This window comes from Pseudorasbora parva, chromosome 6, assembly GCF_024679245.1.
Source record: "Pseudorasbora parva isolate DD20220531a chromosome 6, ASM2467924v1, whole genome shotgun sequence".
NCBI classification, from domain to species: Eukaryota; Metazoa; Chordata; class Actinopteri; order Cypriniformes; family Gobionidae; genus Pseudorasbora; species Pseudorasbora parva.
In genome coordinates this window covers 21,241,455-21,265,419 of record NC_090177.1, presented here as the reverse complement: position 1 = coordinate 21,265,419, position 23,965 = coordinate 21,241,455, and the positions used below count along the sequence as shown (strand labels likewise).

At 35.8% G+C, this 23,965-nt stretch overlaps 1 protein-coding gene across 2 annotated transcripts in view; it reads right to left on the bottom strand.

The window, feature by feature from the left end:
• Positions 1 to 14,071, bottom strand: part of lrp1ab (low density lipoprotein receptor-related protein 1Ab) — a 120,490-nt gene extending 106,419 nt beyond the window's left edge. For both annotated transcript variants that reach the window (XM_067446096.1, XM_067446097.1), the window contains exon 1: positions 13,542 to 14,071. In XM_067446096.1, the coding sequence (XP_067302197.1) occupies positions 13,542 to 13,638 (97 nt within the window). In that variant the 5' untranslated portion in view covers positions 13,639 to 14,071. The remainder of the gene's footprint in view (positions 1 to 13,541) is intronic.
• Positions 14,072 to 23,965: the final 9,894 nt, after the last annotated feature.

The window sequence follows — 23,965 nt, the reverse complement described above, 5'->3', positions numbered from 1 at the left end:
TTCATTGAGACACAGTATTAAAATAGACAAAAAGAAATGTTGCCTTGTAATTTTGATAAATGTACATTTTGGTGCATTAACAACAATATTTGACCAGTGAATACCTGGAATGTGCGGGGTATCAGATTGGAAATGCACTCAGGGGGAAAAAAGACACTACTAAACCTCAACCTATTTGCTCAATGTGGTTTGTTATAAGTCCAAATGGGCCAACAATCACCTAGTTGGCTCATTTTTTAAGATACATTTCTTATATTATTTATTTCCTTTAATACCAGTACAATATGTAGACAAAGCATTGCGAACAAGAAGAGATGGTCCAAAATGTGTGCAGCTCTTCATTCATGATGGAGGAGCTGTGGCGTTATGAGGTTTTACCAACAGTTTGAGGTTCTAATGGAGTTATGAGATTTAGTCAAAACCTCTTTTTAATATTTTTCATTGGTTAAATATTTGCAAAACCCAATGACAGATGTGAAGCTTGACCAATAGTAATGATTTACTGAAAAAAAAAAATGAGGATGACTGAATATTGTTACTCGAGGCTTCCGCCTGACAGTGTAAACAGTGTAGAGTTTTCAACGGCAGAACAAATCGTGCGCATGCGTCGAGGAGCTCGCGTGATCCACGTCGCACAAAATCATCAGAAGTTCAACTTCAAGCTAATCTTGGCTGAAATGAAAGAAAGGCAATACTGAGTTGTGGGTGGTGAGTGATAAAAATAAAACCACAATGGAAGCAGAGAGGAAAAGGGAGAAAGACCTCCAGGGCTCATCTCATCTAGGGTTCCCCCAGTGTAGCCAGCTGCTGTTATCTTTCTATGTCGTGGCGACAGTGAGGCCAGCTGTGAGAAGCGTGACCCACTTTCAGCCCCTCAGTCTCTGCTTCCCCCCCCCTGAACAACGCACCGCCCCTTCAAATGAGCTCCAGGCCTTGGCCACACATTCCAGCACCTTTTAATTGATTTCATCTGCAGACTCGTCCTCTGTGAGGATATGGGCTCGTAAAAGGCAAGTTCTCGGGTTTAACTCGGGTCTTTGGAGCCCACAATGGAATTTTGGAACGGAGTCGAAATTTTTGCTCAAAATGACAATTATATTAGGGTGGTTCTTATTACAGTGCAGACAATTTCTGGAAGTTTCCCCGAACGCTGCTTCATAACTACATAACTTTTATTTCTCGGTTATGCATTCTAAGGGAAATTCCTGAATAATTCCTCGCTTGTAATTAGAAGTTTTAGCCCAAAAAACTGAGAAATCTTGCACCGAGAGAGGGAAAAAAATGATGGAAAGACAAAGAGAACAAAAGAGATCAGTTGCAAGGCTGGTTCTCATCAGCTTGCACTTCTCTCCTCCCTTTAGGAATGTCCGTCTGCCTCACAGACCTGCAGGTGACAGTAAAAGCCAAGCGCAGTGTGTAAATTACATAATCGAACTCCAATTTCGGAATAAAATCAAGCTCAGCAATGTTACATTCAGCAAGGGTGCATTGATTAAATAAATCAAGTGGTAGAGAAGACATTTATTATGGTACAAGATTTCTATTTCTAATTAATCCTGTTCTTTTTCTATTCAACTTTCTATTCATTAAAGAAGCCTAAGTCTCACAGTTTCCACAAAAAAATATTAAGCAGCAACTGTTTCCTGCAACATTGATAATATGTTTCTTGAGCACCAAATCCACATATTAGACGATTTCTAAAAGATTATGTGACACTGAAGACTGGACTTGTCATGACAGGAATAAATTACATTTTAAAATATACTCAAATAGATAAGTTATTTTTAAATTGTAATAATAATAATTTCACAATATTACTGTTTTACTTTATTTTTCATTAAAGCTGCTGTCCGTAACTTTTTGGCGTAAAAAATCATTCAAAATACATTTGAGCAAGTACATAACCAGCCAGTGTTCAAAACTATCTGTTTACCGTAGCTCGATTTCCAACAGTAAGCTAGTAATAATGTTTTTAATTCCAGTACTAGTGGATTTCCGCAGGAATTTCTAGCATATATTTGCGTCATTGCATCACGTGTGTACACATAAAGAAGGAGTCCTGGTTAGCAAGTTATAATGCTCCATGTCTGATTCAGCCGTTGTAAAATGCAAAAGTCTTCGGATTCAGAGAGGCTACAGAAGGAAGAGACTTCAACCAGGCCAATGCGAAAATAAGGATAAAAAGGGCTTTTAAAGGTGGCATGAACTATGTGTTTTGAAGGGGTTTTTCAGCTTTCTCCCTGCTGGACAGGTAAGAAATTTCAATTATTGAATTAGGCTATGTAACAGTAGCACACTTTATTGCATAATTCATTGCATTACGGAGTTTTCTTTGTTGTGCTTTCCTCGTTTTGCTACACATCCATTATTTTGTGCTAGCTCTGAGAGAAAGCAATTCCCCCTTTAACATTACTCCACATTGCACAGAAATGGAAACTGAACTACTGGTAACGTTAGCTCTAATGAACATTAAATGTAGTCATGCATTGCTGATGTTAACATTAACATTTGGGAAAAGTATACTTTGCATGGTTTGATGCAATATAATAAACGATCGTCAGATTTAATCATCGTGATTTTTTGCAATGCTTTTTCCCCCTTAGTTGGTCAGAACAAAAGTGGATGTTAGCTACTTACCTGTCCAGGTGGCATTATTATGTCAGTCATACTTTCAAACAGTAGAGTCACCGGCGCGGTAAATGAAAGCTGCACAGTCTCCTCATATACTGGATTCCTCCGCACTGTGCCGACTGAGGCACAACTCACGTAAAGTTGATAATTCCGTGAAAAACTGCAATTGCAGTTTTTAAACAGAGATGGCGACAAAGAGGAAAAACTACAGACTGCAGCTTTAAATAAATGCAGTCTGGGTGAGCATGAGAGACATCTTTCAAACACATTAATAATCTTACCAACCAGAAACTTCTAAATGGTACTGTGTATGTATTTGAAATTACTTTTTTAACAGCAATACACAATCAGATTTTTCAAAAGGCCAATTACGCAATCCAGTTATAATCTTAGGGCATTAAAGGGTTAGTTCACCCACAAATGAAATTGATGTCATTAATGACTCATATCTTCGGAACACAGTTTAAGATATTTTATAGTTAGTCTGACAGCGTATATCTAAGTGTATGCACACTATACCTTCCATGTCCAGAAAGGGAATAAAAACATCATCAAAGTAGTCCATATGTGACATCAGTTGGTTAATTAGAATCTCTTGAAGCATCGAAAATACATTTTGGTCCAAAAAAAGCAAAAACTATGACTTTATTCAGCATTGTCTTCTCTTCTGTGTTTGTTTTCAAACCTCAAAGATTCAAACGGTCATTTATAAGCGTATTGATTCATGATTTGGATCCCTAATGTCATCTGATTTCAGCAGTTTGACACGCGATCCAAATCATGAATCAATACGCTGATTAATGACCGTTTGAATCTTTATTTGAGGTTTGAAAACAAACGCGGAAGTTCAACATTAGAGTGAGTCATTAATGACTAATTTCATTTTTGTGTGAACTAACCCTTTAAGAGCACTGACTACAACCCACAATACATCAGCTCAGCAACATCCACCATTAAGTCACTGCCAGTAGGGAGAAAGTTGGAAAAATCTTCTGGAACAAGCTGCATTTTCCCGCTGTTCCCACTGCATTTTGCCACCTTTTCAGCACAATACTGCAGTACCCCTGGGAAGGGATATGGGTTAACATAAGGGTAAAGGGAAGAACAATTAGGCTACATTCTCTGAATGTAGAGCTCTGTTTCTATGCTGAGACCCAATGTCAAACACAGCCCAGTGACCTGTTGGAGGAACACCACACTGAGCAGGTCGGGGGTCCACCTCATTTGAAACGTAGAAAAAGGCCGTAGAATAAGAGAGCTCTGTGAATAACAAGGCACCATGCACTGGCCTACTGCTCACATGTAAAGTGGTCAGTCCCATTGATCATTCTGACCAAAAGATATGCTAATTTCTGCTAATTTTCTGCCTGGTCTTTATATAAAGATCTTCCTTCTGTATGTTTTATAATGATACCTTGAAAAACTGGATTCATTAACCCCTAATATATACAACAGCTAACTGTGTATGTACCCATGTTTGCAAAGGTAAGGCCTATTAAACTGCTACAGCTGAAGTTAAAATTATTAGCCCCCAAATTAAAATTATTTGTCAAATATATATTTATTAAACATAAATAAGTAATGTTTAACAGAGTAATGGAATTAACACAGTATTTCTTATTATATATTTCCTCTGGAGAAATCATTATTGGATCTCAATTTGCCTGAATAATATTTATAAAAAAATATTTTAAAAATATATACATTATTAGCCCCCTTAAGAAATGATCTGTTTGATTGGCTACGGGACAAACCAGTTATCCAATGACTTACATATTTAACCATTTAAACCTTTAAATTGCAATCTAAGCTGAGGATTAGTATGCACAACAGTAAAATAATATGTACTGTCATCACGGCAAAGACAAAAGAAATTAGTTTAAATTTGAGCAAAATAATTTTGAATGCTCACAAAGGAGAAGGATACGTTCATTAAAGCATATTCAAGTGTCAAGAACTGCCGTGAGAAGTAATTCTCAAGAAGTTTGAAGAGACCCACACGGTGGAACACAAGACTGGCAGAGGCAGAAAGCGAAACATTTTAAACACTTTGGAAAGACAACTATGAGAAAGGTTTCTAAAGACCCAACAACAACTGCCAAGACACTAGCACTATTTATATATTAAAAAAAAACACTTCAAATTCTTATTAACTATTGTTTAGAAATTAAAAATATTTACTCCGTTATACAGCACTTGGGATCTATTTGAAAAATAAAATATTTTATAGAGGGCTAATAATTTAATATATTTTTTACCTAGGCTGCCATATCCAATCCCAATAAGTTATATTCTCTAATGAGCAAATAAATCAGGTCTGATTTGCAAGTTCGTTTTTAAGTTATTTTTATATGGAGTGAACATCCCAAAATCTTAAAGATGGCTTCCAGATACCAGGTTGTGTAGGCGGTCTAGATTAGCTAAATATTTATCAGAGATTTGAAACTGGAAGGACAAGCTTGGCAGTTGGTGTTCGGCTTGGGAGATGATGTCTATTTGGATGTTCCCTCATTATCACCCATCTTAAAAAACCTAGTTTCTTATGGCTAATGACAACTAATGTGTATTATACACCCGCCCTTCTCCTCCGCACTGTCACCCTGCTGTTCATTGTATATTGATCAACTGATTCTCTTTTAACATAGCATGTAGTTATTGTTTGCTTAGTCTTCCTTTCAGTTAAACTTGTTGCATTCACAAAGTTATCACAAAGGGTTTCTAGTCTTAGGCCTACAACATTTATTTTATATTTGACACATGGCTCAATGAACAGGATTTAGAGATTGTAGGAGCTGCCCAGGCAAGTTCCCAGGTGTAAACTACCCATCAAACTATTACAGCAGGTTTGATGTCCCCAGAACACCTGTTTCTTTTCTAATACCGGTCATTTCATATAAACCACACAATGACTGATTACAAGTCAGGGCACAATAAAGGCCCCATGTCATTTTCATGACTGCCAATTGTACATTTCTAGCAACTGCTGTCCACCTTCAGGATGAGTAACTATTATGCATAGATGCATAGTTACAGCTCTAGGTGTGTCTTTAGTGACAGCATTTGGAGTTTTATTGCTTTCACATGAGCAGTTCTCTGAGAGCCAGATGAGAGCAATGGTGAGGACCGTTAAAACACAAGACAAAAGCTTCAATGAGTTGAGGTCATCTGGATTCTGGAATATGAGGAGGATGGAGAGGAGAATGGTTTCTTAAAAGGTCATGTCACCTCAAAAAAAACGATGTGTCATGATTTATTAAACCCCTACACCTTCCAACCCCATATTAATTTGATTTTATCAGCTGAACAAAAAGGGAGCTCCTAAAAGGGCAAAAAAAGAAAATTGATTGCCCTTTGATTGATTGATCACAAGATGTGGAATATATAGCACACAAGTCATATGTAATTATTTTAACATGCTTTACATGTGTGAAACTTCAACATAGTGTGGTTCCTATTCCCATTTACTTTTCATTTTGCAGAAGAGTGCAGCCAAAACATTATTCACAAGAAATCTATTCACTCACAACTACACCATTGGGTCACTGGAGGTTAAAATCTTTTTTCTTTTCTTTTTTTTTTTAAAATTAGGTGATTAAAGAAAGTGTATGTAAGATTGTGGCCAAAACTGGTACTGCAATCACTTTCAAATGACTATAGTGCGGTGTATCCCTCTCCCCCTCCCCCTGACTGGAGGTTGCCAGATAGGCTGCAGGATCCAGCAGGAACGTTTGTATCTGCAGCTGTGGTAACTAGAGCAGATCTGGCAACCCGGATGAAGAAACACTACTGACTTTGTGATTGGTCGATAGGTGGAGGGTGGAGCTTAAGGCTAAAACACAACATGTCAAAATCATCATCAGTTGAGGGCGGAAACAACAACTTTTAAATGAATATATCCTGGCCGGACTACTGTTGTCAGTGATATAAGTATTTGAAATTAACATGATTTCGAAATGTCTAGTGACATATCAGGGCCATTTTATGATGAATTAAAATACATTTCTTACATAGTTCTTTTAAATTAGGGCTGAAACTTATTCTGCAAGGACGCATTAAAATTTATTCTATTTAAAGTGAATGCAGTTCTTTAGAACTTTTTATTCAAAGAATCCTGACTAAATGTATATGATTTTCACAAAATAAAGCACCGCTGTTTTTAATTGATAATAATAAGATATGTTACTTGAGGACTAAATCAGCATATTAGAATGATCTTGTGACACTGACGACTGGATTAATGGCTGCTAAAAAAAAATCAGCTATGACATCACAGGAAGAAATTACATTTATAAAAAAAAAATGATGTATTCATATACATACACACACACAAGCTGAGAGTTGGTGAGCATAAGAGATTCTGTCAAAAACAAAATGTTACCAGTCCCAAACATTTGAACGGTAGTATAAATAAGAGTGAATAACAGAAAGAAAAGGTAAAAAAGAAAAATATATAAGACTTCTAGTAAGCGAGTGTGAGGGGTGTTAAGAAAACATGACAACTGGCCTCAAAATTTGAGCAGCCATGTTTGCGCCTCATGGGAGGAAGGAAGAAGGCAGCCATCAGATCTTCAGACTTTAAAGGAACAGCCAAACGCTACACAATTTCCCATGTCTGCGATAATCATGACATCACACCAAAAAGGACCTAGTAGTTGACAGAACACTTGCTAACCACTCGCTTATGTTCCCTGTCACTGGCGCATCAGTAACACCCACCTACTTCTGCTGTGCTACATACAGCCATGTCCTCTAGGGTGTAGCAGTTAAATAGGGTAAACACTAATAACGCAAGCTGAAAACACCAATTACAGCATGCTTAACTCAATACCATCAACAATATCCTTTCATCCACAGCTCCAAACCTCTCACACACAGAGGAACCATGCGATATCTAGTCAGTTAGGCAAATCCAGGTTTAGCCTTCAGTCGCAGAGGAGTCTACCGTGTTTAACATGAAGAGGGGAGGTTAAAAGAGGGAGATTAGAGCCTCAGGCCTTGGGTGGTAAGACTCCAGCTGAGCAATCTAATGCTATCACATTGTGCTTTTCTTATTTCAAAAGACAATTCCTCTGCGCCAACAAAAATAAACTGTCGAACATTTCCGGTCAAAAACGTGAATAATCTAAAAAGGAAGGTTCTGGGTTCATTGCAAGGTATGCTACACGGACAAAATACGAGGCAAACCAATCATGGTACATGTTTTTAAGAGTCTAAAAGCAGAAATATTATGCTTTTTTTGTTTTTGTTTAATGCACTTATATATTAATTCAGCGGTACAAAAAAAAATCTACAAAGTGATGGGATTATGGCATAATGCTCCGTGTACACATGGGATTGTTACATCATGTGCCTTTCTGCTATCATTAGGAGCATTGTGTGAAAGTTACCCCGTTTAGTGGCTTTACATGGTCATGATAGGAGTCGAACCCTTGTGTGTCATCTTAATATAATTACTCCGAGGTTCTTAGAAGGCAAACATGTCCATGTAAAAAAATTAAAATAAAAATTTAAGATAAGGACAGACTTAAGTTTGGTCTAATTTTAAATAAGACCCTTTAACAATAAAGTTATAAAGCTTTTAGTTTCTGAAAACTATTTATGAACAATTTTGTTTATAGAAAAAAAATTACATTTCATAAAACATGAAAAAATGCTAGAAAATCAAAGCCATAAAGCTGTGTTCCAACTATGAAGTTGATATCTTAACAAATGAGCTTTCAGTAAGATTTTTCTTCTATTAGATGCCAGCAAAGCTTTAATTTTATTCACAGCAGTGGGGTTTGTGATTTGCAGAACAGTCAAAAAAAAAAAAGTAAATCCTTTCAAACATTAAACACATACATGTAAACACACAGGTGCGCACATACAATTACACAAACCACATTTTGACATCCATACCAACACACCCACACAATTAAAACAGCATAATTTATATTATTTAATTACAATAATACAGCAGAAGTATTTGTTTTATAGGCCAAAAGAAAATGGTTCCATCTGGTAAAAAAAATATGAATAAGTTTATATTTGGAAGCCTTGCCAACAGAATGACAGCATATTAACACAGACTGCATCATTTTATCATTAAATGAACCTTGGATTAAAAATGTAATGGGTTTTAAAGGGGACATTTTTGTCCTTAAATCCTCAGTGTAACTATTTTACGCACCTAGTTCAAAAGATTAATAGATTAGATAGATTTATATTAATAGACTTAATCAAATAAAAAATACACACCTCTGCCAAAATATATGCATTTGGCTTTTTTTTTATGAAAGAAAAAACGTAATTTAGGAAGCAACAGTTAAGTACAATTTAACTTAATACAGACTTTTGAGTAATTCAATACTACTTTTCCTTATTCATTAAAATTAATTCTAGTGAAATTAAAAAGCAAAATACAAATAAATGCGTTTCTTTAAGTAAAAAGATACATTCCTAATCATAAGGGCGTTTAACATATTTTGAAATGGAAATGAGCAAATATTCTACTACAAAAATGATCTCTAGATCTATAAATAATTCTTACAGAAACAGTAAATATGTTAAAATATTTATGCATAAGGTAAATAATATTCACAAGCTAAGAATTTACCATTTCACAACATCACGACCAGCACATCTAATAGCACTGACTGACAGTATGTCACAGACACTTTGAACCAGGAGTAAACGGTCACATTTGAATATCTGCTATGCAGTTTACTTCAAATAAAGGTTACGTAACAGACTTTGCTGTTGCTGTGCTCTTCAACCAACAACAACAAAAGAAATCTAAGCCTGAATGAGAATGTTACCAAGAGGTTTATAATGTAGCTCTATTCATTCAACAAATGGGGCAGAGATGGTGTGGGGGAAACGAATGGTTGAATGAACGCTGAATGTATGAGTAGATGTATTAATGTATGAATGTAGGAGGATTCATGGATTTATTTCAGACTATAAGAGGATTGTGGAAACCTCCGGAGTATCTGAGTCACAAAGACAGGGGTGTACACAAGACAATGCACTGTTCAAGAAAAGGACAAAAAGATTAGTTAGTTGCGATCAGTATTAATGTTGTTAATGAAAACTATACATTTTAAAAACTGACAACATTAGACAGTGCTGAACAATTTAACACAATTCACTCAAAAAATTAAAGTTATCATTACTTGTTGTTCCAAACCTGTATGAATTTCTTTCTTCTGTTGAACACAAAGGAAGATATTTCAAAGAATGTTAGTAACCACCAGCCAGATTATGGACCCTATTGACTTTTTATAGTATTTTTCCTACTATGGATTTCAAAGGATTGTCAACCGTCTGGTTACCAACATTCTTTAAAATATCTTCCTTTGTGTTCAACAGAAGAAATAATTTCACTTGAGTGAGAGTAAATGATGACAGAATTTGTTTTATTGTGGGCTGAACTATCACTTTAAAGGTTTTTAAAAGATGCCTTCTGATTGACTTTGGCAGCCCTAAAATCAGTTTTGTTATTCTCAGCTAAAACTTTTACAAATTGTTTGTGTTGCTCAAAAATAAGCTGAAATAAAATAAAAAATATTAGATGAACAACTTAAACGTAAAAAAAACCTTGTCTTAGCAACTGACTGAAATAAGTGTACATAAAAAAACTAAAATTACTAAAACTGGGGGGAAAAAATAACTTAAATATAATTATTTTTAAAAAAAAACTAATAAAAATGACAAAAACATACAATTTCTAAAATGTGCAATAATAAAATGTAACGGGTAAATAAAAGCTATATAATAAATAAATTCTATAAAAGTATATAAATAATATTAAAATAACAGTGTCCAAAAGTGACTAGAAATAAAAGTTAATAAATTGACAAATTTGTGAATACTAACAAAAACTAAAAGATTTAAAAAAAAAAAAAGATTATTCCTGTATATTTACAGATGTTGTAAAGCATAAAAACTAGTCTACTCCAAAAGTGAAAAAGCATCAGTTCTCCCATTCCAACAGTGATCCACGCAAAGCCATGAGTTCCTGCCGTAGTCATTGACAGTAGACCGATTCCAGCTCGGGCCCACTCACCACCTACGCCTGAACCACTGCAAGGGTCACTGCATTCAATGAAGCCAAATGCTAACATGTACATTAAATCAGTGCTAAGCGTTACATGCCAAAATGTGATCTAACAGTGAGTCAATGCCTCTGCAGATACATACTCCTAATCCTGCGAGAAAAGGCTGGTTGCTAATTCCTCCCCTGAAGTTACTTATGATGTCTAGAATAATGGCTCTCCTCTATCCAGATGTTCCAGAGAGGATGGAGGTGGAGCAAGATAATACAACAAGAACAATGCCTCCGTCCCGCCAGACCATTTCTTCCTCATTTTCAACAGAGCAGACAAACTCCCTGCGGTCTTTCATATCATAAAACCTACATGTTACTCTCATTCCCTGCCAAGAAAATCTCATCTCATTACTTCCATGAATGAGAGGTGTTCAAATATATACAATATTTGTTTATGACAGTTATCTTTACGTATCAGTATAATAAAACTACCAACATCCCTCAGGCACTAAATCCTGTCTAGACAAGATAACGGTTCATCTGAGGTCTCCCGAGGTTCATTTGGTTCATATTTTTTGTCTCAACTAAACCTATTATGAAAGCTCGGCACTCATTTGCGACAGTCCAAATCATCTGACAGACCGTCTGAGGTGGCTGCACGTTGTATGACTCGCGACACAACTGGTCATATCTCATTGCTTCAACAGTCTTACAAATTACACAGAAGATTCCTTAAGTAACTGAAGATTACAGATTAATGTTATGATTCAAAAGGGACAGTCCAAATAACAGGCGGTTACATTTTTTGTCCATACTACGAAAGTCAATGGCCTCCAAAAACAATAAACACAAACGACCTTCATTGTATTTAATGAGAATATTCCAGAGAGGAAATAAAGTCATATAGGGTTTAAATTACATAAGAAACTACAGATTTAACATTTTTGGGTGAACTATCCCTTTAAGACAAATAAAATATTTTGTTTTGCAGTTAAGATGTACTGAATTGCCTAGTGAGTGACTTCTCTTGATCAGGCCTACATATGCACTTATTTCTCTGGCATGAGCATTGCTTTTAGATCTGCATAATTCAAAATGTAGGCCAGTTTTCTGAGTCCTACTAAAAAGGACTGTTGCATAATTTATACAGATGTCACAGAAAACTATCTGGAGTATTTATTCAAAAGGCATCTGGTGTTCTTTGTAGGCACCATTTTCTTCACATTTATCTGGATTGTTATTGTTAACATCACAAAACTATAAAAAGCTATAAAAGGGAATAACTAGGTCAAACTCTTTGGTATTTTAAAATATTTAGCCAACTTAAATAACTTAAAGTGATTGGGAACAATCAGATGTGTCCGACAAAGACAACCATGATCTACCTTAGCGGTTCTCATCCGGTGGTTTGCAAACAAAAAGTGAGTCACTGGTCTGTTCTGATCACGGACAGAAGTGAAAACAGAATGCCCAAAGAGACAGTTCACTAATCGATCATTTACTCACCCTCAAGTTTTTTCCAAAACAATATAAATGTCTTTCTTCTGTTGAACACAAAAGATGATATTTTAAAGGATGTTGGAAACCGAACAGTTGATGGAAGTCAGTTGTGGTTCATCAACTGTTTGGTTAAACATATACTTCAAAATATCTTCTTTTGTGTCCAGGAGACGAAAGAAATTCATACATGTTTGTAGTTGAAACATTAGGGTGATAAATGAATTTTCATTTTTGGGGAAACTATCCCTCCAGGTAATAAAACGTAGCTAACTAAATAAAACTGCACAAATCAATCGGATACTGGACATTAAAAAGGGAGGGAATATACTACTCATGTCTTTTGTAGTTGGTATCAAAATCTGTGTTCAATTAGGTTTTATGGTGCAGAACATTATACATTTCTGAAAACCAACACAGATTTGTTTTTTGGAATGCTCCAACCATGAACAAAATATACTATTCAATAAATTACTAATTAAAAATATTACACTATTCAATGAAAATACAGTTTAATTTGCAGCATAAACATGATTTGGACCATTTATTATTTAAGAATAACAACAACAAAAAAGTATGACATTAATATTACGCGTTTCATTTTGTATAATATTTTCGCTTGATTTTCAATGTAAAAATCGGTGTCCTGATGCAATACATTTATAAATAAGCTAAATATTCAAACTTTGGCTAAATATTGGAGTGCAGAAGCATGAACTGATTTTGGCTTTCTGATTGTGTTGCGCAATTATCCGTGAATATATCAGATAATGAGTTTTACGTCACGCAAATAAAAAAAAAACGCTAAAGAATACACAAGACTCTTTTGTCTTTTGATAACGGAGGTTGTGCCTTCCCGTGCACTTGAATAGAGAATGCGGGAATATGGAGCATGTCCACTGCATGCAAATAGACCTGTGGCGAGCTCCGCTTTCACTCATATTCTTTCAACATTTGACAGGCGTTTGAATTTATAAGCGACTCCACAAAAATACACAGGCCTGTTGAAGCTATCACGATATAACTACTCCCACATCACAAGGCACAAACGAGTTAAACACCGGGCGATTTGTAGCTTCTGTGAAATGCTGATAATGCGAAATGTTTCATAATGAAACAGCTCAAGTCTGGATGAGGATAACAGATGTAGCAATCACAGGTGATAACAAAACTAAGCAAATGCTCTACACAGTATATTTATTTATTCAAAATCAATCCCGCGAAGCTGAAATAATCATTTGCCTTTGCCCATAGTGGGTGTCGAAAGCAGCAGCCTACACGTTCTGTAGCTTGGTCTCTTTTACCAGGCCATGTCTGAAAACTTTACAGACTGTCTCCCAAATGCATGCATGGACACAAAACACGTTTAGTCGTGGTTACTCACCTTCAATGGCTCTGGTGGGATCTACAACCTCTACTGCAAAAACTAATCCCAGGTAGAGCAATCCAACAGCCAGCATGTTTGCATTGCAAGATGGCATTGCCTATGAAAATATCACAATTGTTCACGTAAGGCTGGATTCAAACACCTCATCCAAACCTCAATTGTCCGCCGTGGTCTGTTGTTCCTTGTGCCCTCCGACACGCTAGAAAATGTAGCTGAGCAGACAATATGCACAGCAGAGAATGTCATTAAAATCTATATATAAAAAGGCTTTTCCAGCCTAAAAAGGCGAGGTGTTGTACAATGGCACGGTCATGAATGTTGATTAACAGCATGCAAACAGAGGTTTGTGGTGCCTTTTTTTTAATGCCTTAAAATCAAAGCAGTCTTCTCTGATCAAATTATTCCTTTTGCAAAATCAGGGTAGCAAAAACACAAGACCATCAGTGAACGGTCCTCGCTGCAAAAAATAAAATAAAAAAGGCTCCTCTTTTCTGTGCCCCACCGCTTCTGAAGCTGGTGGTTCTGGTTACAATTTAAGCGAGGGGGGAAAAGTGGAGCCTCTACTGGACTGCTGCATGACGTCACCCACTTCGACAGGAATCCAAAAAAAACGAAAAGCCCTACGCGGCACTGGGCACCTGCGCATGCGCGGCTCAGCTTACGGATGACCATTTGTTTTCACTCTCACTTGGTGGAAACTGATCCCGCCACGCAGCCATCTTGGCTCTTTTAAGTCTTTGTAATTAATTTATATTGATTAACTAGCCTATATGAAGAATTGATTTTGGCTGGATAATTGTTGCAATTAAATAATGGGGTTACGTGTGGTAATATTTCTATTAGGCTACTTTAGACTGTATTGTATGTTGTTGTTTTTTCCAGCATCAATGACAAACATGATGATAATACAGATGAAGAAAAAGCACAGAAAAAATAACTAATAGGTCTATAAATGTTTTTAAAAAAACATAAACAACAATTAATTACAAATTCATATTATTATGCTGTTGTTGTTGTTGTTTATTGACACATTTGAAGTGAGTTTAGGATTGCCTTTTTGTTATTTTGTTTTCTGTAGCCTACATTTTAATGCGCTGTTTTTAAAAAAAAAATGCTGATCGTGTTAAAAAAGAACATTAAACTGAAATTGAATTGACAGAGAGTAGCTGTGTAAATTGGGTTCCTGTTTCCTTTTCTCTTTTTCTTTGTTCATTTTCAGGTTCTTTTGTCTCTATTCTTACACAAATGAAATGGGTCCATCTAGTGGTCAATATAAATTATTGCATGAGTAGAGTTGTTAGTTTCCAAAGGTATGTTCTCAATTTCCTGTTCATATTAAAACTAGTAATGACTTAATGGGTAAAATATTTTTTTCTAATTGTATGGAGAGAGAAAAACAACACTAATGACTGTAAGAGGGGAGTTTCCTTTTGTGGGTCTTTTTATCCAGGAGGAAGTTTATTGGATGTGACAGTCTGAGGAACAGATAAACACAGCTCTAGAATTATCTGAAGCTTGGAAAATCCACCTCACCAACAGCAGGGGGGGGGGGGGGGGGGGGACATGAAATTGTGTTCCATACATGTCTGGACAAACAGCTTGGCTAATGTCTTTGAATGTACAATTTTCTTATAATGCATATCTCATACACTTTCATGCATTTACACTTTGAGCACCAACTAGAAACAGAGACCAAGTGCTTGCTTGCTTTACACAATTTCCATAATGCTAAAGCATTTAAGATTTAAGACATGTATGGTGATTGGTGAAGAAATAAAAGTAAAATTATATATATATATAGAACATGGCAAATTGAACAATTTTTTACTTTTTTTTACTAATTTAATACACTCAATATTTGGAGGGTGGTGATATTTTCTGAAATATCAGAAATATGCTTAAAAAAATATAATTTAACAAAAAATGTCCACATTTATTCTTAGCTAAAAACACTTAGTTCTTTCAAAAATATATGTGCTCATTAATGTATATTTATTTCTTTCAAGTTATAAAGTATTCTCGTATGTTTATAATATGCCATTGAAAATACATATGGGTGAGGGGTTCGAATGCCGGTGTCATGAAAAATCCTGTCCCCCTGTGAAATCGTGTCCGCAAGGACCCCAAGAGCGATTCTATTGGCTGAAAGAAATTTTAATAGGTAATCTGTTCAGAGCCTGATTACAATTCTTACACAATCGCGTTTTGATTTTTGCTGTTTAAATTGTGTTAAAATAGTCTTTAATGTCTTACAAAGCATATGTTTCATATATTAGTAGTATATAACTGAAGCTATAAGTGCTTATATAAGTATATAATTCAGAACATGTTTTTGCTCCCATTATAGCAATCAATTAAATATTTTAAATAAATGTTCTGCGTGTGTACTTATTATGGCAATGAATTCATAGTTTATTAGTTTATTATTTAGTTATTTTTAAACAATGAATTGTCCATAACCATGTATAACAACTTTTGATCAGGCATTTAAAACCGCTACCAGCGGACACGATTTCACAGGGGGACAGGATTTGTCATGACACCGGTCGCCATGTTGCCCCTCCATCTTGAAAGTACATTAGCCAAAGAGGGACATACCCGTAAATTCAAGCTTCACCTTTCACGTTTTAACACTCGATGGCACCATGTCGAATGTGAAGAGGGGGATTGCCATGTTAATCTTGGACTAAATCAGCCACCGTGGGAGTTAAAACGAAATCAGAATTGAGAGGAACAGAAACTAATATTCACTGGATGGTCATATACCTTTACACCGCTAGATGGGGGAAAATATCACACAGTGTAGCTTTAACTAAATTCATTCGCATTCATATTAATAGGAATAAAGCTAATATACAATAAAATACAGTATATATAAAAAAGTCTGTTAACTTTTTTTTGTGTGATAAGCTGATAGACTCCTATCCAATCAGACTGCTGAGTGATGTAATTAAAATCAAAGGGGACTTCAACTAAATATTAGTTCAATGGGTGCGCATACTTATGCAGTTAGTTAATCCAAGTTTTTACTCATTTAGTTTTTAACTTCATTACTTGAGTAAAAGTAAAAGTACTGGTCAAATATTACTCCATTATAAGTGAAAGTTGTAAAAAGAGATTTTTACTCAAGTAAAAGTACAGAAGTAGGCCTATTTGTTTTCAAAAGTACTTAAGTATCAAAAGTCAATTAAAATTTTTTTTTTATGTCAACGCATTATTTTATTTTTGTTGTATAATGCACATTATGCCATCATGGTTTAAGCCAGTCAGTGATGCTCCATCTGACATACTAGCATACGACTAACTTAAACTCATTTAAAGCTCTTTACAAAACTGCTGTCACTTTAATGCTGAATGCACATATCCAATACACTGATACACATCCAATGTTCTCCAACTGTTTACCTCCGCTTAGGACATAATCAACTTTGTTTATATGAATACTCAACAAAATGAACATTTTGACATCCATCTTCTTCCATTTTGCTATAAACTATAAATCAGTGTTTAAAAAATGCTGGGAAATCATTGAACTTCACGTGACCCTACAAGAGGGATTCCTGAAAGTTTTTCTGTAGAAACCCAAACACCTTTTAAAGAAGAAAAAATCATCCACTGAATTTCAAACCTGCAACAAAAAACGACTTTAGACTTTGAGGACCTTGATAGAAATGTAGTGGAGTAAAAAGTGCGATATTTGTCTTTCAAATGCAGTGAAGTTAAAGTCATACGTTTCCAGAAAGAAAATACTCAAGTAGGCCTACAGATACTCAAAAAGTGTACTTAAAGGGTTAACGTTACTTCAGCGATATGGCTTTGTATCAATAGAAACCCTGGAGTATATTCGAATGATTGTGCTTCCCCCCTCGTATCCCCCTGAGATAAGAGATTTATGCATTTTATTTCTGGAAAAATTCATGTATTCATTCAAAGGCATGAACTGAAAACGTAGCAGACTGAACATGCGCTGTGAATCTATGCTGCGGACGCGTTTACCTCAGCTCTCATCACGAGCTCATTCATGACTCCTGCAGCGTTTTGGGCTGTGAGACTCCCTCAGCGGCTAAATCACATAATGAACAGACACGCTCAGTTTTTAATTGTAGTGTCTGTTCTCTAACTGAACTGATTTTATGAAAATGAACGGTGATTCAGTAGTCTAGACTAGTAGCGTGGCTTTGGGCGTGGCCTCGTAGGGCAGCAAAGCATTCTGGGAATTGTTGTCTTTCATCCCCATGAGACAAAAATACGTTTTCTGTCTTTCTCAGTCTAGAAAGGACTAAATTAAAAAATAATTTCACATTGCTACTACATTAATGGCACAGTTTAAATACAGATTCATCTTTCCAGCACTGAAGTACTCCTTTAAGTACAGTACTCGAGTAAATGTACTAAGTTACTGTCCACCTCTGCTTAAGATAAGCTGAAGTAGACACACTGAACTAAAACTTAAATACCGGTAAGATATAAATTAACCCCTTAAGTCTCACTGGCCCACCGGTGGGCCCAAAGCCATTACATTTTTAAAACCGTAATATTCTATACTAAACCTAAACTAATCTTGACAAACTATATATCATTGGAGACCTTAGATATTGTATTTTTCATATTTGACCACTGCTTTATATTTAAAATTAGGTAGTGACAGTAATTCATTAATTTGTGACAAGAAAATTTAGCACAAAAAAAGCTAAATTCCTGTACAATATGGTTTCAGTAGTAGTTGTTTTTTTTGTTTTTTGTATATGGTCATATTCATTTTTTATATGTCATATTTATGGTTTAAAAAATAATTTACAACCTATCTAGATTGTTTTATTGCTGTTTGAATAAAATAAAATAAAAAATGTAAATCAAATCAGTCCTCCATTACAAATCATACAAGGAGCATAACTAGTACCTAGTGGGCATTGTTGGTATAGCGACTAAAAATAACATAGAAACCTCATTTTTTGTGATATCAATGTCAAATTTGGAACACAACTTATTTAGACTTAAGGCTTTTCATTTGACATGAAATAAATTCAACACATATTGTTTTTGGTTTTTTTTGTTTTTTTTAAATAAAATATAAATAAATATTAAATTACTTTTTTTTATTACAACAAACTTAAACACCTATAACTTTTTTATTTTGAATTTTATTCAACTTCTGTCACATGTACAAGCAACTTCCAAGTGTGTTTTTAAAAACGAGCCCAAAATTATGTTCATATTCCAAACCATTCCAGAATTACATTAATTTGAATCTGGACATCCCGTTTTTAGCTCTACCCCCAAAAAGGGGGGTGACACAAGGGGTTAAAGCTTAATAAAATAAAAAACAATACAAATTATTGTTATAAATTATAAAGTATTCAGCAAAATTACTAAAACCATAATGAAAAGGAAAACTTTGTTTACACTTTACTTTAAGGTGCCCTTGTTAATTGGTATTGAGTAATATTACAGTAATTAGCATTTGCTTTGTAATTAGGATTTGGTTTATCTATAATTTACTGTATTTACTATAAAACATTATTTAAAATGATTCTCTCTCTCTCTCTCTCTCTCTCTCTCTCTCTCTCTATCTCTCTCTCTCTCTCTCTCTCTCTCTCTCTCTCTCATATATATATATATATATATATATATATATATATATATATATATATATATATATATATATATATATATATATATATATATATATATATATATATATATATATATATATATATATATATATATATATATATATATTCAAGGAACCATTTTTTCTAACCATTTTATAGTCCAAAGAATCTTTTGTGCAATGTAAAGGTTCTTTGGATATTGAGATGAGATGTTGAGATGAGATATTGTTCCACCTAAACTTGGCACAAACGAGATTACCCCAACCATCTTACCCCAACTACATAGAATTTCTAATTTATTCCGTCAAAGTGTCCTTGCCACTGGGTGGCAATAAACACCAGCATATATTAGTCTTACTCTTCTCCACATCCGTGCTCAAGAAAGACTGCACATTTTCTACATCGTATTTTAGTGCTTTTTGTTCCACCCTCTCTAACAAATCACACTGTTGTACATTGAACAAGATACCACACAGCTCTTGAAGATTTTACAGCCTTCACCCAAGCACAGCCTAATATGCTAACTATTAAGTGTGCCCAGCTGTTGCTGACTAAAGTTGACCAAGGATGATGCATGGAATACCACCATAGACTTCTCTTTAAACAAGGTCCAATAGATCAAATGATCTCATGATGAATCACTGCTAAATTCACAGTTATCTTCTTTGATAGTTTCCTTGGTTTATTTGGTATACTGTGTACTTTTAACTAATTGATTACTTTTAAACTATGGGTTTTAATCTTGGTAAAAACTACTCATATCTTTTAACATCTGAAAAGCCACACACACACACAAGAAACCCTATGGAAACATTTTTAAATTCTTCATCTAAATGACATCTGCAACTCATAGAGAGGTCAAGACAGCAGACCCAGTCTATGGGACATCCATTCCTGTTGAGTCTTTCGGGAAGATGTGCAGCCGGCAGATGTTGTGGAAGGCGAACAGCATTCCGGCTATGTGGAGCATCTGGGAGTAGCATAGTAGAGATGCTTGGCTGTCCACGTGCCTCAACATGTATCTATCCTCATTCCCCATGCCTCACTGGGAGAAAGGCTTGGGGGTGGTGATAAAGCTCATTGTACATTGGGGTATAAATCCAACAAGCTCTTCGTCTGACACAGCATGACAACCATGCATGCTTAATGACCTCCTCCCCCCTAGGCATCTGTGACAATCTGTGCATTCAACTGTCTCCGAAACTCACCCAGTGCAAGATTTGGCTGCCAATTTGGCTAAAGCAACCTCATTTTTTTCCGTTTCAAGTGAGCCATTAGATTTGTCATCTTGAACCACTATGAATCTGTGGTTTATTATGCCATACATCAAAACACGTGGTCTCATCCAAGAGTTTCATTAAAGGGAAAGTTCACACAAAATTCTGTCTTCATTTGTTCACCCTCGTTTTCCAAACACACACACACAAAAAAGATATTTATCAGGATGTTCATGCTGCGCTTTCCATAAAAATGAAAGTGAATGAAAACTGACACAAATCCAAAAACAAACACCCACAAAATACGGTAATAAATCTAGCCATTCACCATTCACAAGCCATTCACAAAAAACCTTTAGCTCTAAAATGAATTTGTGAGATGTGCACATTAAACTTGGGTAAAATATGGTATTATTGATATCAAATCTAAAAAAAAAAATTTGGGGGGGACATTTTAAATTGCACAAAAATTATGCCAGCTTGTGGGGGCGGGGTTTAAGTAGGCTAAATGATTGGAGAAGTCCTGCATACATCAGAGAGAAGTCGTTTTCCCCAAAAGATCCAGGACATTCAAGATTAAACATTACAAACTTAAAAGTAGCAGTAGGCTAATAACCAGTCGTTAGTAATAATAAGCCATTAGCCTGCTTGAAATACATGGAATACAGGCAATGGATGCACCTCATGCTCAACATTTAACATGAAGATTGATATGGATCAGTTAGCAGAACAGCTCCTGACTAGAAGCGGGGGAAAGAGATCTCTGTGTGTGTGTGTGTGTGATTTCCCTGTGAGGCCTAGCATGTTGTGTGGGGGTTGATTTGAGACAGTGCCAGCGTAAACAGTCCCAGACCACATGTTCTCTCAGGGCAAAGCGCCTGGCCTCTCTCCAAGCACATCTGCACACAATCCCCCGCCTTCACCATCCACAATGCTGGAGACTGAGCTGGTTACAATAGGGGGGAGGAGGAGTGGACTGCGTTCCCAGACTCCACCAACCTGCTGCAGACAGTCAGGGGTACAAGAGACGAAATGACAAAAGTAATGATTTATTGAATTGAATCACTCCCTGATGATTTGGTTCTCTAGCTTTGCTGCTTGTATGTATCTGAAATGAGTTTATAGCTAGGAAATGGACCTGAAAACGTAATTGCAGTAATAGCTCATATTTCATTGCTGTGAGCTTTGCTTTCCGTTACCTTTGAGCGTCACCCAAATGTGTGAGAGCGCTATGAATAATTGGCAGCAACTGAGACCTTTTCTCTAGTGTGCGTTCGTGTTTGTGTATGCGTGTGAACATTGGATAAATTACATCACACATCTTGGACTGTGGGATGTCTGCTAGGCCAACATTACTCCTCTGGCCCTCAGCCTTGAGTGAAGATACATTGTTGCATAAATCAGGCCCGTGAATCTCCCAGCCCTGCTCTGCAGATGTCACCTCACCGCGCTCAGAATGGGATCGCATTTGCCAGTGGTGGTGACACTGGGAAGATATCGTCACGGTGTCCTGTTTGTGCTAAACAAAATATTTGCGACGAAATATGGAAATCCTAAAATGCTTGCGACCTGAGAACAATGCTTGATCTTTCTGTCCGTTTCCTTCAAAGGAAGACATCCTAAATAGCAGGTAAGGAAATGAGCCAGGCTTCCACAGAGTGGTAATTACTGCAAGGGCCATGTTGACAACACCTGAAGAATTCAAGGTATGTGCAAAAAATATTCCCTACCCCCATCAAGACTTCATCCTCCACCTCCATCTGCAAGCCAGTTCCTCTCTCGGTGTCTGAACCAGATTTTGCTATAGACTTGTGAAAAAAGCTGGTGATTAATTTATATATTACATTGCCATCATTTATTAGGTTGTTATCAGTTTAATTTTAAATAGATGGAGTATATTAGAAACAGTAAATATGTGTTGTTAACAACTTTTGCTCATGTAGTCGCCCAGAAAAATATGTATACTCCAGAGACAACCAACTAATTATATTAAATGAATACCGTTCAAATGTTGATCTCAATACAAGACAGTATATCAGATAATGTTACAAAAGATTTTTGCTTTATTCAACAAAGAATCTTGAAAAAATGTATCACGTTTGCACATAATATCACTCTAAAAAAATGCTGGGTTAAAAACAACCCAAGTTGGCTTGAAACTTGACAAACCCAAAAATTGGGTTGTTTGAACCCAGTGAATGGACCCATTCAAACAACCAATTTCTGGGTTTGTCCATTTTCAACCCAACTTGGGTTGTTTTTAACCCAGCATTTTTTAGAGTGTTGATGATAATGTTTCTGGAGCACCAAATTAAGCATATTGATTTCCGAAACATCACGTGACACTGAAGACTGGAGGCTAAATTACATTTTTAAACATCTTAAAATGTAGGCCACCGTTTTTCACTGCAGAAGGCCAAACGGTTTATCTTGTGCATACACCCATCAATAGCTTAGTGACCTTCATTTGTCCAAGAAAGCTTATAGGCTTGAAAAGCAGTATTTTCCAATATATAACCCTATAACTGAAATTAATTGCAAGACTAAACCGAAATCTTGGCAAATCATAAATCATTTCTGAATATGGATATGTATGTTTTGATCCTAGTTCTTTGGGAACACCCATCAAGGCTTTAATCATTAAATACAGAGCGCGTAAATAAGTCTCTACATATTAAGCACTGTGCACCACCATATATGAACGCAGCATGTTTAGCTCTTATCTAAACACAAACAAGCAACATTCCAGAGACAGAAGACTTCAAGCAAAGAGGTTTCATCTGCAGTGGCCAAACAAAGAAATCAGACTTTTAAACAACTATCCTCCCACATTAGCCACTCATCTGACTTCAGATAAACACTGTCGGCTCCTCGGCTGTTCTGTGATGCTGGAGGAGATGACTTAGTGGTGTATGACTGGGTTCTGTTGTGGGCTGACTCGTGATCCGAAGTGTCTTTTGGGCTTTGCTGGCAACATAGTGTTCCTTTGCCTTCGCTGTGAAGTTAAATGGCAAGTGTGGTTGTAAAGAATTCCCAATAAAATGACAGCATTTCAGGATGGGATGCATTTGAGTTTGATCCAAGTCATAACTTAGGCTATCATACATAGATATATTTAAACCTAACCACAGCACAACAAAGGTGATAAAACATAAAGGTGGCAATTTTGTATGAATTTGTGAATCAAAACGTACAATTATTAGAAAACAAGTATGCACAAAGGTCCACCTATAAACAGGCTACTCATCTAGGGCATTAAATCATGTTTAAACATGAATGAGATTGTACAGATTTATATTTATATTAATAGGCTAGTTAAGAATTGCGATGAGATTTTTTTAATTATTAGGCCTGTAATTTAGGCTACCCATTTAGTCCAAAATTATTTGTTTTATTTTTCATGTTTATAGTGTAACTGGCACCTAAAATGTAGGGCACCAATCACTTACTTGCTAATGCTTTTATAGTGTCACAAGAATACATTAATTTATATTATCATAAATGTCTAGCGGTTGCCAGAGACACGTATACGACCAGTAAATATCATATTTAATGCTAGAATTTGTGCAGCGGGGAAAATTTGCATAGATTT